The 14,240-nt window shown below is 45.1% G+C and overlaps 1 protein-coding gene across 1 annotated transcript; it reads left to right on the plus strand.

The window, feature by feature from the left end:
• The first annotated feature begins 2,024 nt into the window (after positions 1 to 2,024).
• KLF18 (KLF transcription factor 18) lies at positions 2,025 to 11,304 on the plus strand. Its single transcript, XM_023631487.2, has 3 exons — positions 2,025 to 3,359; positions 8,627 to 10,046; positions 10,677 to 11,304. The coding sequence occupies exons 1-3, from the start codon at positions 3,357 to 3,359 to the stop codon at positions 10,850 to 10,852; spliced, it is 1,599 nt and encodes a 532-aa protein (XP_023487255.2). The 5' UTR covers positions 2,025 to 3,356; the 3' UTR covers positions 10,853 to 11,304.
• Positions 11,305 to 14,240: the final 2,936 nt, after the last annotated feature.

The following is a 14,240-nucleotide window of genomic DNA, read 5'->3' on the forward strand; positions in this document are numbered from 1 at the left end:
GTTCGGATCCCGGGTGCGGACATGGCACCGCTTGGCACGCCATGCTGTGGTAGGCGTCCCACATATAAAGTAGAAGAAGACGGGCACGGATGTTAGCTCAGGGCCGGGCTTCCTCAACAAAACGAGGAAGACTGGAAGTAGTTAGCTCAGGGCTAATCTTCCTCAAAGAAAAAAGAAAAGACAAAAAAGAAAAGAAAAATATTCATTTGAGGACTGTATGGCAATTAAGAATTTTATTTTCTCCCCCTTTCTGAATTTTAATTTCTTTGGAGCTAAAGGGAAACAGTGACCATTAATTATATCAATATTGTATTAGTCCAAGATCTTAAAGTCAGTTAGCAATCTTAGATAACATAATTATCATTCAAGAATAATACAATCAACTGTTAATAACAAGAAATCTGACAGAGAAATACGATCTCTTAAGACTTTACCCAGTTAGTATGTATCTGAGCAATGGGCTCACTCTGTTCGCTGAGATCTGAGCCAATAAATCACAAGTTAGAGATAAAGAAAGGAAGTTTAATTAGATTAGCCGGCAAATCAGAAGATGAATGACTAATGTCTCAAAAACCCACCTTCAAGGATTACAGAATCTTGAGGCAGTTATGAAGGGAAAACGGGCAGTAAGGAGGGGGTTTCCTCGGATATGATGGACTCCAGGGTCTTTCATTGTTCCATTCTTCTGTCAGCTCTGATGGATACCTTGTAGATGTGTTTCCCGCCTGTGGTCAGCCTGTTCGTGGAGAGAAACTCATAGAACAAAGTTTTAACTTATCAAGCTCTCGGGGAGTACATACATAAGTGGGAGGCCATAAATTAGGAGAGCATGTGAATTTTTCGGAGTACGTGCAGAGCAGCGAATAGTCACACAAGGAGGGGCTGGGGCCATTTAGCGGAACAAGATGGCCTCACCTTGGTCTCCTACGAGTACGGTTAGCATAACTCCATAGGCTCACATAATTTTCACTTTTGTCTGAGATTTATTTAGGACAAAATTTATAAAGATTCTAGTTATTTAAATTATGATTCAACTTAATTGTACACCCATGTTTACATTTAGAATTCTTAAATACTAACATTTAGTCAGTATTTAATAGTATCTTAAATAGTAGTAAACTATATGACTCATAAGGCAATTTTAAGGAATTTACATGATTCTTTTAATTTAGCCTTTTTATTTAAACCAAATCCAGAGACTTACATAAATTAAACAGACATATTTGCATGTTTATTTCTCATAGTGGTAAAATCAAGAAATCAAATAGCCATCCTTTAAACCCCAGACTCCCCAAACAATTTAATTTACCAAAAGGTTTACCTTGATTAGGTGTATTAAATTAATTTTTATGACATGTTAATTTCTTTGATTTAGTTTACTTTCTAAATCTCAAAGTCTTAGAACAAAAGAGTTTCTTGAAACCTTTTCTACGACTATTAATTGTTGACCTAATGTCAGTTTGCATGTCTTCATTCTTTATTTTCAACTCAGCATGAACACTAGAGCCAAGAGCCAAAGACAGCTTTTCTCTTTTCTTACCAAACTCTTTAGGCAAAGGAATTATATTAGAGGAATACAATTTAAAGTTTTGCAAATAACTTAGTTGTTGTCATGGTTATTCACATGAAATTCTAAATTGTTATTAGAGTGTAATGTTTACCTTTTTAAAATTTTAGAACTCATTCTATTCCATTTTAATTCTTTTTTGCACTTGGCAGCCACATTTTTTTCAAATAGAAAATCATAGTAAGATTCAGACTACTAAAGACTAATTTCTTCAACCTGTTTACTGTATTTTGTTAGCCAATCAATGTAAATTCAGTCAGTGACATTGAATTTGAGAAGCTTATGCCCTTTATTTTCTACACATCTATGAAGGCGGACTGGCCTCCCTTATTCAAATTTCTCAATTTATTCAAAGGTAACTTCAAAGGGAACTGACTTTCCTTTGCCCTGGTGGTGTGCTCACCCCAAATGCTTCCCTACTCGCTCTGTTTCAGAATCAGGAAAGCCAGTCTCTCCTGGGGACCCGAGCACTCCGGGATGGCACCCCCTCATTCTCTCTAGTCTCACAAAGGAAAAAACCTGCAGTTAAAAGGAGTACACTAATCCTCTGTCCACATGAATAGATCTCACGACATAACATCCAGTGAAAAAAGCAAATTTCAGAATAAGTGCTGAATAATGCCATTTATATGAATTTAAAAGCTATACTTTGTCATTTATACACATGAAGTAGTGAGAGAAAGCAGATCTGTGGTCGCCTGGGGATGGAGGGGTGGGGGTGAGACAGCAGGGATTATAAACTTGTCCCAGGGCAGTGGCTGCCTCAGAGTGACAGGAGAACAAGGGAACCAGTGATGTGGACAAGGACAGGCCTGCAGCACGGCGAGCAGAAGCCAAGGTCTGGGAGTCCCGGGCCCCAGGCTCCTAAGGCCACTCTCGCCTCACCTCTCAACCCACCAAGGGCCCCTGGCCAAGGGCGTGGGTGGCTTGCCTTAAAAATTTTGGAGACCTGAGCCTGGCTGGGTGGCCCTCTGGCTGGACTTTCCGCAATCGCTGGAGCCCCGAGGCTCGCTGGGGACGGATGGGCCACAGCGGTGGGGACCCGATGGAGACCGAGGGCAGAGTCCGAAGCGGGTCACAGGTCTCTTATGGCCCCCAGGCCTGTGTCACCTGCCGGGGTGAAACAGTCTCTGGGACCTGACGGTTGGGAGGAAGGGAGATCGGCATTCAAAAAACGCCATTACCATTTCTAGGTGACCTGATCGAATTTGGTATTTCATCCAGGAAGTAACTCTGATTAGATTTGCACCAAAGAGATGGAATTTGCATAACCGAGCGGTTGATTGGATCTAGGGTTGAGGCCTCGTGTGTGTTTAAGGACTCAGACTACAAGCGCAAGGTCTTTTGAGTTCAAATCTAGACTCTCAGATTGACTCTCTTTGTGACGTCCAGCAAATTACTTAACCTCTCTGAGCCTCAGTTTCTGCATCGTGTGATGACAACTATAAAGTCCACCTCATCGGACTGTGGCGAGGATGCAATGGGCTAATTCATGTAAATTGCTTCCCTGCACAATGGGGAAACTTGGGAAATGATTGTCTCGACGCCTGGAGCGCCTTGTAGGTAACATAATCTGTCCCTGTCCCGAGAGGTCTGGACTACGCAGGTGGCTGGAAGATGGTGCCCTGGACTCCGCCCCGAGGGGCGTGGCCAACCAAAGGCGCGAATCTGTGACCCTAGCGCTTCCGTACTGGCGCTATAAGAGGCCGGGCCCTGCGCCCAGCAGCTCAGTGCTGGCTGCCCTTAGCCCTCGAAGTCGCAGGCCCTGGCCACAACGCTGGTTCCATTCATGGTGAGTCTACACCTCCAAACGCAGCGGCAAACGTCCGGGTCCTGGGGTGGGAGGTCAGAAGCTCCCAGGTGGACAGTCGGGAATCCTAGCAGGGTGTCCACCCATGGGGGAGGAGGGGCTGAAACATCCAAAATGGTTCATTTCTTTGGGGACGCGGTTATTGAGCGCCCCTGCGTGCCTGCCCTGCCCAGGGGGGTGCCCTCTAGACAGACGCGGGCCTGCAGAGGAGACAGTGGTGGCACTGGTAGTGTTGGCTGCTGTCGCCTAAGGCTCCTCGACGGCATGCTCGCTACCTGGCTGGTCCCTCAGAGTCCTGGTCCTGGGCCACTGGAACCTCTGCGGAAGGGATGGAGGGATGCACAAAACGCAAGGCCAGTGAGGCGGAGGGGCTTGGGTGGGTTCCGTTAAAAATTAGAGATCAGGAGAGGGAAGTATAGCACTTGAATGGGACTGGTTTTTTCCTTCTTTGAAAATCTTTTTATTTTCCCCAGCTTTATTGAGGTATAATTGACAAAGAAACTTGCATATGTTTAAGATGTACAATGTGATGATTTGTATACATTGATGATGATATATGCATATATGCTGTGAAATGATTACCACAATCAAGATAATTAACACAGTCATCACCTCCCATGGTTACCTTTTTGTTTTGATGAGAATGCTTAAGATCCACTCTCTTAGCAAATTTCAAGTATACAATACAGCATTATTAATTATAACCGCCATGATGTACGTTAGATCTTCAGAACTTGTTCACCTTATAACTGAAAGTTTGGAGCCGTTGACCAACATCTCCTATTTCCCCACCCTGCAGACCCTGGCAACCACCATTCTATTCTCTGATTCTATGGGTTCGACTTTTTTTTCCACATATAAGTGATACCATACAGTCTTTGTCTTTCTCTGTCTGAATTATTTCACGTAGCATAATGCCCACCAGGTTCATCCATGTTGTTGCAAATGGCAGGATTTTCTCCTTTTTTACAGCTGAGTAATATTCCATTGTATGTGTATATATATATATATATATATATATATATATATATATATATATATACCACATTTTCCTTATCCATTCATCCTGTTAACAGACAGGCACTTAGTTTTCGTGTCTTGGCCATTGTGAATAATGCTGCAATGAACATAGTGTGCAGATGTCTTTGAGAGTCTTGATTTCGTTTCCTTCTGATAGATACCCAGAAGTGGAATGGCTGGATCATATAGTTCTGTTTTTAATTTTTCGAGGAACCTCCATACAGGATAATACTGGCCTCATAAAATGAGTTTGGAAGTGTTCCTTTCTCTTCAGGTTTTTGGAAGAGTTTGAAAAGGACTGGCATTAATTCTTCTCTAAATATTTGGTAAATGCACCAGTGAAGTCATCTGGTCTTGAGCTTTTCTTTGTTGGGAGATTTTGTTTACTGATTCAATCTCCTTACTAGTTATAGGTCTATTCAGGTTTTCTATTTCTTCATGGTTCAGTCTTGGTAAGTTGTATGTTTCTAGGAATTTATCCATTTCCTCTAGGTTATCCAATTTGTTGATGTATAATTGTTCATAGTAATCTCTTATGATCTTCGTATTTCCAAAGTATCAGTTGTACTGTCTCCTCTTTCACACTTGATTTTATTTATTTGAGCATTGTCTTTTTTTCATAGTTACTCTAGCTAAAGGTTTGTCAATTTTGTTTATCTTTTCTATTATTATTCTAGTCTCTTATTTCATTTATTTCTGCTCTGATCTTTGTTATTTCCTTTCTTCTGCTAACTTTGGACTTAATCTGGTTTTTCTATAGTTCCTTGAGGAATAAAGTTAGATTGTTTGAGAACTTTCTTGTTTCTTTTTTTTTTTTCTGCTTTATCTCCCCCCCCCGCCCCCCCCCCCCCCCACTGTACATAGTTGTATATCTTAGTTGCACGTCCTTCTAGTTGTGGGATGTGGGACGCCGCCTCAACATGGCCTGACAAGCAGTGCCATGTCCGCTCCCAGGATCCAAACCCTGGGCCGCCGTAGCGGAGCGCGTGAACTTAACCACTCGGCCACGGAGCCGGCCCCCTTGTTTCTTAATACAGATGTTTAAACTGCTTTTGCTGTGTCACATAAGTTTTGGTGTGTTGCATTTCCATTTTCATTTATCTCAAGATATTTTATCTCTCTTTTGATTTCTTCTTTGGCCCATTGATTGTTCAGGAGTGCGCTGTTAAATTTCTACATATTTGTGAATTTTCCAGCCTTTCTCCTGTTGATTTCTAGTTTCATACCATTGTGTCAGAAAACAAACTTGATATGATCTTAATCCTCTTAAATATTTAAAACTTGTTTTGTGATCTAACATACGATTTATCCTGGAGAATGTTCTGTGTGCACTTGAGAAGAATGTTTATTCTGTTGCTGTTGGATGAAATGTTCTGTATATGTCTATTAGGTCCATTTGGTCTAAAGTTCAATAGTTTCTTACTGATCTTCTGTCTGGATGATCTACCTATCATTGAAAGTGGGGAATGAAGTCCCCTACTACTATTGTGTTGCTGTCTATTTCTCCCTTCAGATCTGTTAATATTTGATTAATATATTTAGGTGCTTTTACATTAGGTGCATATGTTTACAATTGTTATATCCTCTTGATTAATTGATCCCTTTTATCATTATATAAACCTTCTTTGTCTCTTGTTACAGTTTTTGACTTAAAGTCTATTTTTTTGATATAGTATAGCTACCCCTGCTCTCTTTTGGCTTCCATTTGCATGAAATATCTTTTTTCATCCTTTCACTTTCAGCCTATGTGTGTCCTTAACGCTGAAGTGAGTCTCTTGTAGGCAGCATGTACAGTCGGCCCTCCATAACCATGGGTTCCATATCCATGAGTTCCACATCCATGGATGTATATACACTGTACATAGTTGTATTTCCTAGTTGTAAGTCCTTCTAATTCTTCTATGTGGGATGCCTCCACAGCATGGCTTAATGAGCAGTGTGTAGGTCTGCACCCAGGATCTGAACTGATGAACCCCAGGCTGCCAAAGCAGAGCATGCAAACTTAACCACTATGCCACTGGACCAGTCCCTTTACATCATTTTATATTGTGCATCCATTAAAAAATTAGTGTAGCTATATTATCCTCCCCTGGGATCCACAATGGTGATGGCTGTTAGTTACTCCAAGGGCAAAAACTGCAGGTGTCCTCTGTGGAGCAGGCCACTTGTGTCCACACTTGACAACGTTATGAGATACTTTGCTGTGAAAGCTGCAGGAAGTCCACAGCTATCACAGGGACCATTGAGGTCCTCAGTGGCAAAGGCTGATGGGTTCCCCCTCAGAGTAGGCCACTGGGGATGGCAATGGCACCTGCTGTGTGCCTGTTATAGCCTTTACTCTTCTTCTTTGTTCCTAGCCATCTCCAGACATCTCAGCTAAGACAGTATTCCAGCGATCCTTTCTCTGGGATTATTCTCTGTTTTTTGCTCCACTGTTCGGCTGTAGGTTCTTAATCCTTGAGCCCTTCCAGAGCTGTTTTCCTTCGAGGATTGCTATCCAGTTGTTTTCTGTGTGTGCTGGGGGGAGATGAATGATGGTATCTTCTGCTCTGCCATCATGCTGACATCACTCCTGAAAACCCAGGATTGATCTATGTGTCCTTAAAGCTGGGAGGGATCTGCCTGCTTTCCTGAAGGCCTGAAGTATTAGGGACTGGATGCAGACCTCGAGCTGAGGAAGTGGGACTCAGAAGTCCTTCTCTGGGTCCCTGTTTTCTGAGGTCCTCCCAGCAGGATCTGTCAGACTCTGCTCAGGATGAAATAGAGTTCTCTGGCCTTGAGGAGCTTCCAGTCCAGAGGTAGGGGCAGGGGAGTAGATAAGAATTAAACTATTACAAGGGTAGGAATGGTTGGAAAGGAAGTACCAGAGTAAGATGTTATTAGAGGTTGACTTTCGATGAGGCCATCATCTCAGAGAAACCCTAGGTTTGATGGCTCCTCTTGGCGGAGTGTCACTACAATGGCATTGGACTCGTGGAGGTGCCCTCAGCCCACATCTCCAAGTGACAGTGGCCCCTATTTACATTGTGGCTTGGAAAATTCCATTTATTTCCAAGTGTGATTTTATATATTAATTAAATGTAAAGCCATCTATCACTTCTATGGATTTGGCATAGAAGAAGAGGACTTGACAGTTCCCTGTGGTACTAATATGTGGCACTAACATGGTAGATGTCAGTCTACCATATTAGATGACAGTGTGCAGTACGGTCGTAAGTTTTGAATACAAATTGGGGAAATTATCATGGCTGTCTCTCTGCTCTGAGAGTCAGGACAGGGCAAGAATAGGAAAGGAGATCATATTTGATAAGACATGATATAACTTGGCTGAGTGAGGCAGGCTGAGCAAGAGACAGGACAGGGACATGGCAAAACTGAGTGCACTGGTCTGGCTATAGCAGGACAAGAGCTGGAAAGAGGCATACCAGATGAAAATAATGTGAGGCTACTCACATGATGGCTTTTGGGAGATAATTATAAACCTGGGACCAGATGTATAGGAAACCTAGAATCATAATAGTGGCCATTTTGAATAGAAGTATAAACCTTGACCTTATACACATTAGGCTTCTGCCGCTAAAAAATCTACTTCTTGGAATAGTTCCTGGAAGCTGATGCTTTCCAGGATGGTTCTCAGGAAGCTAGAATCCCTGGGAGCACTCAGGAAGATCTCTGGGGAAAAGATACAGAGTAGATGCAGGTCTGTGAGCACCCAGAGGTCCAATTGAAGTGAAGAGTCTTCCACTTGGGCCAAGTCACTTCACCTCCCTGGACCTCTGTTTTCTCTTCTTTGAAATGGGATTAATTGTGGCTCCCATCTTTGAGGTCATGGCGGGAATGAAATGAGATAATATGTTTAAAAGTTCATTAATTTAACCAAATCTCCAGTACCATGTCTGCAGAGGCGGGGCATCTTTGGAAAAATCTCTGGGGCAAGATCTCTGCAGGGGATGGTAGACATTCTGAATTCATCTAGAGTCCCGCCTCCATTAGTAGGTAGGAGTAGCATGGTAAGAGTTTGCATTTTAGAAATGCTACCCTGACTGTGTGTGGAGGGTTCATTGGATGGAGACAATTCAGACTCAGAGAGGCCAATTAAGAGGCAATTGCAGGCTTCGAGGCAAGAGATGAGGGTAGGCTAGACTAGGACAGGGTCAGCAGGGATGGAGAGGAAGGGTGCGTAGGGATTTGAGCTGAGTAGGACACCTGAACTTCTAACTTTTTTGCAGGATCCCACAATTGAAGATCTACTTCAACTATCAGGCAATAGCAAAGAGATTTCCACGGACTCTTTCCTTCAGACATTGGAGGAAATTGAGGAGTGTCTCCAGGACTTCTCTGAGACACATAAGGCAAGAACCCCAGCTGTACCAGAGCCACAGCTCTATATACCTCCGACTGCATGTGGTGAGGACAGCCAACGGGAGTCAACCCAGAGCCAGGTAATGACTTCCCTGAAGCCCACAATGATGATTTCTGCTTGTTCTAGCATCCCTGGGATAGTCCTTGTCCAGTACTCAATGCCACCCCCTGTTAAAGCCCTTGATATGCCCCTTGGAGACCTAAGTGAGATTTTTCCCATGGAGCAGGTGATCTCCTTTGATCAGAGAAAACCCACAGCAAATTCCCAGATGACAGATGTCACTGACACCCCAAAGACATCATTCACTGATTGCCAAAAGATAACCATCACTGCAAGCAAGATGACGATCCCCAATGAATGTAGCCAGATGAAGACCCTCAGTGATGACCAGACCCTCTTTGGAGGCCAGATGACCTTCAGTGGGGACCAGATCCTCACTGAGCACCATACAGTGACTTCCGGTTGTGACCAGACCCTAAATGGAAGAGAGATGACAACCCTATGTGAAGAGCAGATACATACCCTCAGTGATGACCAGGTTCTCTATAAAGGGCAGATGAAGACCCTCAGTGGTGACCAGACCCTCTATGGAGGCCAGATGACCTTCAGTGGGGACCAGACCCTCTATGGAGGCCAGATGACCTTCAATGGGGACCAGACCCTCTATGGAGGCCAGATGACCTTCAGTGGGGACCAGATCCTTCATGGGGGCCAGATGAAAGCCCTCAATGATGACCAGAACTTCTATAGCAGCCAGATGACCTTCGTTGGGGACCAGACCCTCCATGGGGGCCAGATGAAAACCCTCAGTAATGACCAGAACCTCGGTGGAAACCAGATGACAGCTCTTAAAGGGGGCTTCACAATGACCTTTGTTGGCAACCAGACCTTCACTGGCAGCCAGATGACAACATACAGTGGTGACCAGACCTTCTGTGGGGGCCAAGTGATGACTTTCAGTTGTGACCAGACCCTCTATGGGGGTCAGATGATGCCCCTTAAGAGGGACTATATGACAGCTTTCCCTGATGACCACACTCTCTCTGGAGGCCATATGATGCCACATCAATCGTCATCATTGCCATACCCAGGATTCCTGTACTTTTCAAATTCCCATTTGATCCAAGGACAATCTCTAGAAAAGCAGAAGTGGAACCTCAAGTCCCGGAGACATCAGTTCCAGAAGAATTCTGACATTTTGAAGCCCTACGCCTGCACATACCAGGACTGTGGGAAATCGTATACAAAGCCTTCCCACCTCCGAATCCATGAGCGCACACACACTGGTGAGTGAGGGCCGAGGGATGGGGGTGGCAGGCAAGTGACGAAAGATTTATGTCTTTACAAAGCTTTGGGATCATTTGAGATTGTTGCCACCTCCCTCTAAGCCTGGGACCCAGAAGACTCTAGAAAAAGTTGGCAAATTTGAAAGGGTGGGTAAAGTGGTCCTAGGGACAGACTCTAGTTCTGGGCCAGAGCCAACCTGGCTGCAGCCTTTAGTGGAGTTGACTGTGCTGGGATGATGGGAGTAAGTGGAGGGATTGGTTTGACCTCTTAGGCTGGTCTTGACCCTACCTCTACTCAGACTGTCACTTCATGGACTCCCTTTAGGCCCAACAGACACCCCCCGCCCTCAACCTCCTTATTCCCCCACTGACTTTCCTGCTGACCCTGTTCTCCTCCTATTTTTCTTTTTCTCTTCCTTTCCCTCCTTCACAGTTTTCCTCCCATCCTTCCAGCTCATGGTACCCTCCTTCTCTTCCTCTTTCTCTCACCCCTCCAGTCTCCTCTCCTCTGGCTCTCCCTCTTCCACTCCAACATTCCCAAAACCTTTTTCTTCTACATTCACTTTCAACTTCCCTGTCCAACACTAACCTGAAGCATGACGAGTCTCTCTTTTTCTCTCTCTGGTCCAGGGGAGAAGCCCTACGAATGCAATGTGAAGGGATGCACGTGGAAATTCTCCCGTTCGGATGAGCTCAACAGACACAAGAGAAAGCACAGTGGGGAGCGACCCTACTGGTGTACTAAATGCCACAGGACTTTTGCACGGTCTGATCACTTAAAGCAGCATGAAAGAGTTCATAGATGACTTTTGCCTGTGACTGTGAACCCATCGGCCCATGAGGAAATGAGCACAGCTGAAAGATTCTCCCTATTGAGGCTCTGTTTGCTCAGCACCTAGCACTGTGCCAGCACATAGTCAGTGCTTAATAATAATTGTAAACTTTTAAGGTTTTCATTTATTTTTTTCTAAAACATACAAGGAATACATGTATGCATTATGGTAAAATCAGAAGCACTCTTCACTCCCTCCTCTCTCCAGCAGTGTGCTATGAATCCTTCTAGATCTTGCTCTGTGCATTTATCTCTGTGTGTACATGTAAAATGTATATATGTAGACGATTGAAATGTATACATAGTTCAGATGTGTAAAGAATGTAGTATTCTATATCTGAACTCATGTTTGGAGCTCCATTTCTATGGGGGTTAAGAGAAGGGGGACCCTTGGTCACTTCCGGTATTAAATGGTCTCGGAATAAATGCAAGTCGTTTGGTTGAGTACTTAATCCATTCAAAACTCGAACCTCCTGTCATGGCTCTTCCTTCTCTCAGGCAGTGTCTCCCTGTCCCCTCTGCCTTCTCCATATGCTGTCAGGATACAGAAGGTGATGGCATTGGGGGAGGGGTGGTCAAGTGCAGGCTGCCAGGGGAAGGGTCTATCTTCCAACTGGGCCTTGGGCCCTTGTCTTCATTGCCTCTGCTGACGTGTCTGCCGGTGGGGTAACCTGTGGTCTGTTTTGCGTGGGCGTGGCTTGGTAACTGCTCCCGAGGAGCGTAGCCATCATTCCCTGCTGACTAGGTCCTTCTCCCAGCTCCTGCAGGCCCTGCCCTCTTAGGTCTGGCTTTGACTCCCATCCAACCCCCAGCTCATGTAATGCCCCCTGGCAAGAACGTCTGGGTAAAGTCAAGGATGTGGTCTATCCCACTCCTCATTTCCAAGGGGGGCACTTTGAAAAGCACTTTCCACCCAGAGCCCTAAAAGGGAGTGGACCGCAGATCCCCAGGGCTTCAATTTGCCCTGCACCATTTGAGGCTCTTCTTGGCCCACTCACTCTCACCTCACAGAGGCCCCAGAAGCTAGATCTCTGAATCTTTGAGGGACCCAGACAGCATTTAAAAAATTGTATCTTAATGTTGTATTTGATATTATATGAAATAATATATGTAAGTTATAAGTATAAAAAAAAAGAAGATCTTTGACAGCCTATCACCCAATGGCATGCAGTCAGGTGTCAAGTTGGTCAATTAGGACAATGAGCCAAACTGAAAGTAGCAATCAAGCCTTTATATATTTACTGCTACAGAGAAAGCAAGATGCAAAAAGAAGAGGTGCCAGCTCCCCAGTGTTCCATCTTTCCTTATGAAACCAGGCAAGTGTTAAGTGACATGCAGTGCAGATGGGGGGGAATTCTCTCACCGCCTCAAACAAAAGGCTCCCATCTTTTGATGGAGGGGGTATTGGGAAAGGAAGAGTGGAAAGGGCTAGGAGTGGAAAAGTACTGAGCCAGATGGTGGAAAAAGTGCCTCAGCCAAGGCTCCCAGTAAGGAGGCTAGGAATGCAGAAATGCATATGAGCATGGCTGGCCTGTGTGGCGAGTCCTTAACAACAACTCCCTTCAGAAAATTGCAATGCGCTGGCTGTGCATCAAGTCTGGTGTGGGGGGGGCAGCTTCCCCCCATGAGGCCTGCCAGGCGGTCTTATAATTATCAGAGGTTGGCCCTGAAATATCACAAAAAGGATTTTGGCCTGGAGTTGGACTCGTTAACTCCACTCCTTGATCCTTCAAGGCCTGAGCAAGAAGCATAGGCTACCTTACCATGGACTCAAATGAGCCAGACATTGAGGGGTTGTGACCATGCTGGGTCATCAGTCTGAGGGCCATCATCAAGGTCACTCCAAGTAGGATGATCAGGCCTGCCTGGAGGAGTGAATGTAGCCATGGGCCCCAATGGCTGTCAAGCCGGAAAAAGATGTCCCATAGTTCATTAGGGTCTAGTCTCGAGAGCCAGGAGGTGTCCTGCCTAAGCCTCCAAATAGACTGTTCTGTTTTGCCGGTTTTATTGATCCAAGTGTTGGCAATCACACAGACCCCCTTCTTGGCTGGCCAGCAGTTACCCAGCACCATTCAGGTCAAAGAGTTGAGGCTGGTCTTTTGTGCCTCCAAAGCTGAGACAGTATCATTAACAACCTCAATGAGGGTAAGGACAGATTGCATATAACCTTTTCTAATTGGATGACCTCAGCAGTGAGAATAACCACACAGTCTGGAGGGCAGGAGGCTACCATCAGTGTGGCCAAATAGCTCTGGTGGCAGATCCTGCACCCCTCTTCCGAATGTTCTGGTTGCCTCCTTCTTTGACAGGAGTGAGTTTACATTTAGGGATGTATTTTGCTCCTACAGAATCCAGTTACAGCAATGTATCATGTCCACATTAATAAGGTGGATGCTTCGAGGTACTAGAAAGGCCCTAACAGGCCAATAATTGCCTCTCAAAGGGTGTGTACCTTTCATCCTACTCCGAGAGTTTATGGATCCAAAACCCAAATGGCGCCACTGGCCCATGGCACTGTTCCTCTGCCACAGGCTCCAATCAGCGAACTGAGACCTGTAAGTCAAAGGCAAATGTGGATCCATGGGGCCGAGGGGAAGGGTGGCCAGATGGCTCATTGGAGGGCCTCCGGAGAATTCATTGGTAGAGACCCCACTCTAAGGTAGCAGCCTTTCTGGTAACTCAGTAGATGGATGCCATCAAGATGCCCACATGTGTTATGTGAGAGCACCAGTAGCTGAAGAGATCCACCAATCACTGGGCCTCTTTTTATTTGTCAGGCCAGTCAGCTCTAGAATGATATGTCATGCCCATTCCCAGATAATGCCCAGGAATTTCACTGGACCCTAGGTCCTTGTGCCTTGCCTGGGTTAATGGCCTGGTTTTGTTGCTGCCATATAACAGCTCTGTTGTAGTATGGGCGTCAATAGGGTGTCCAATCCTTGTTGGACGGTGCCCTTGTCTGGGTCCACCAGGAGGATGTAGTCAATACAAGGAGGGTTAGTGCCCCCTCCAAGAGCAGGACTTTTTCCAGACCACATTGATGAGAGCTGAAGAATTAGGTAGCCTTGTAGTAAGACATTAAAGGTATATTGCAACCATTCCACATAAAGGTAAATTGATCCTGATCATCTGGGTAGAGAACGGATGCTAAAAAAGGCATTTTCAATAGCAAATGCAGCATACCAAGTTTCCCCAGCTTGGGCAATAACCTCTCCAACAGTCACAACATCAGGTCCACCGGGGCTATGGCACTGAGCCTCCTATAATCAATGATGAGTCTCCAGCCTCCCAAGGCCTTGAGCACAGGCCAGACAGGGCTATTGCATGGAAAAACTGTCTCAAGGAGAACTTTGGCTTCCTTG

The sequence above is a fragment of the Equus caballus genome, chromosome 2 (genome assembly GCF_041296265.1).
Source record: "Equus caballus isolate H_3958 breed thoroughbred chromosome 2, TB-T2T, whole genome shotgun sequence".
Lineage (NCBI taxonomy): Eukaryota > Metazoa > Chordata > Mammalia > Perissodactyla > Equidae > Equus > Equus caballus.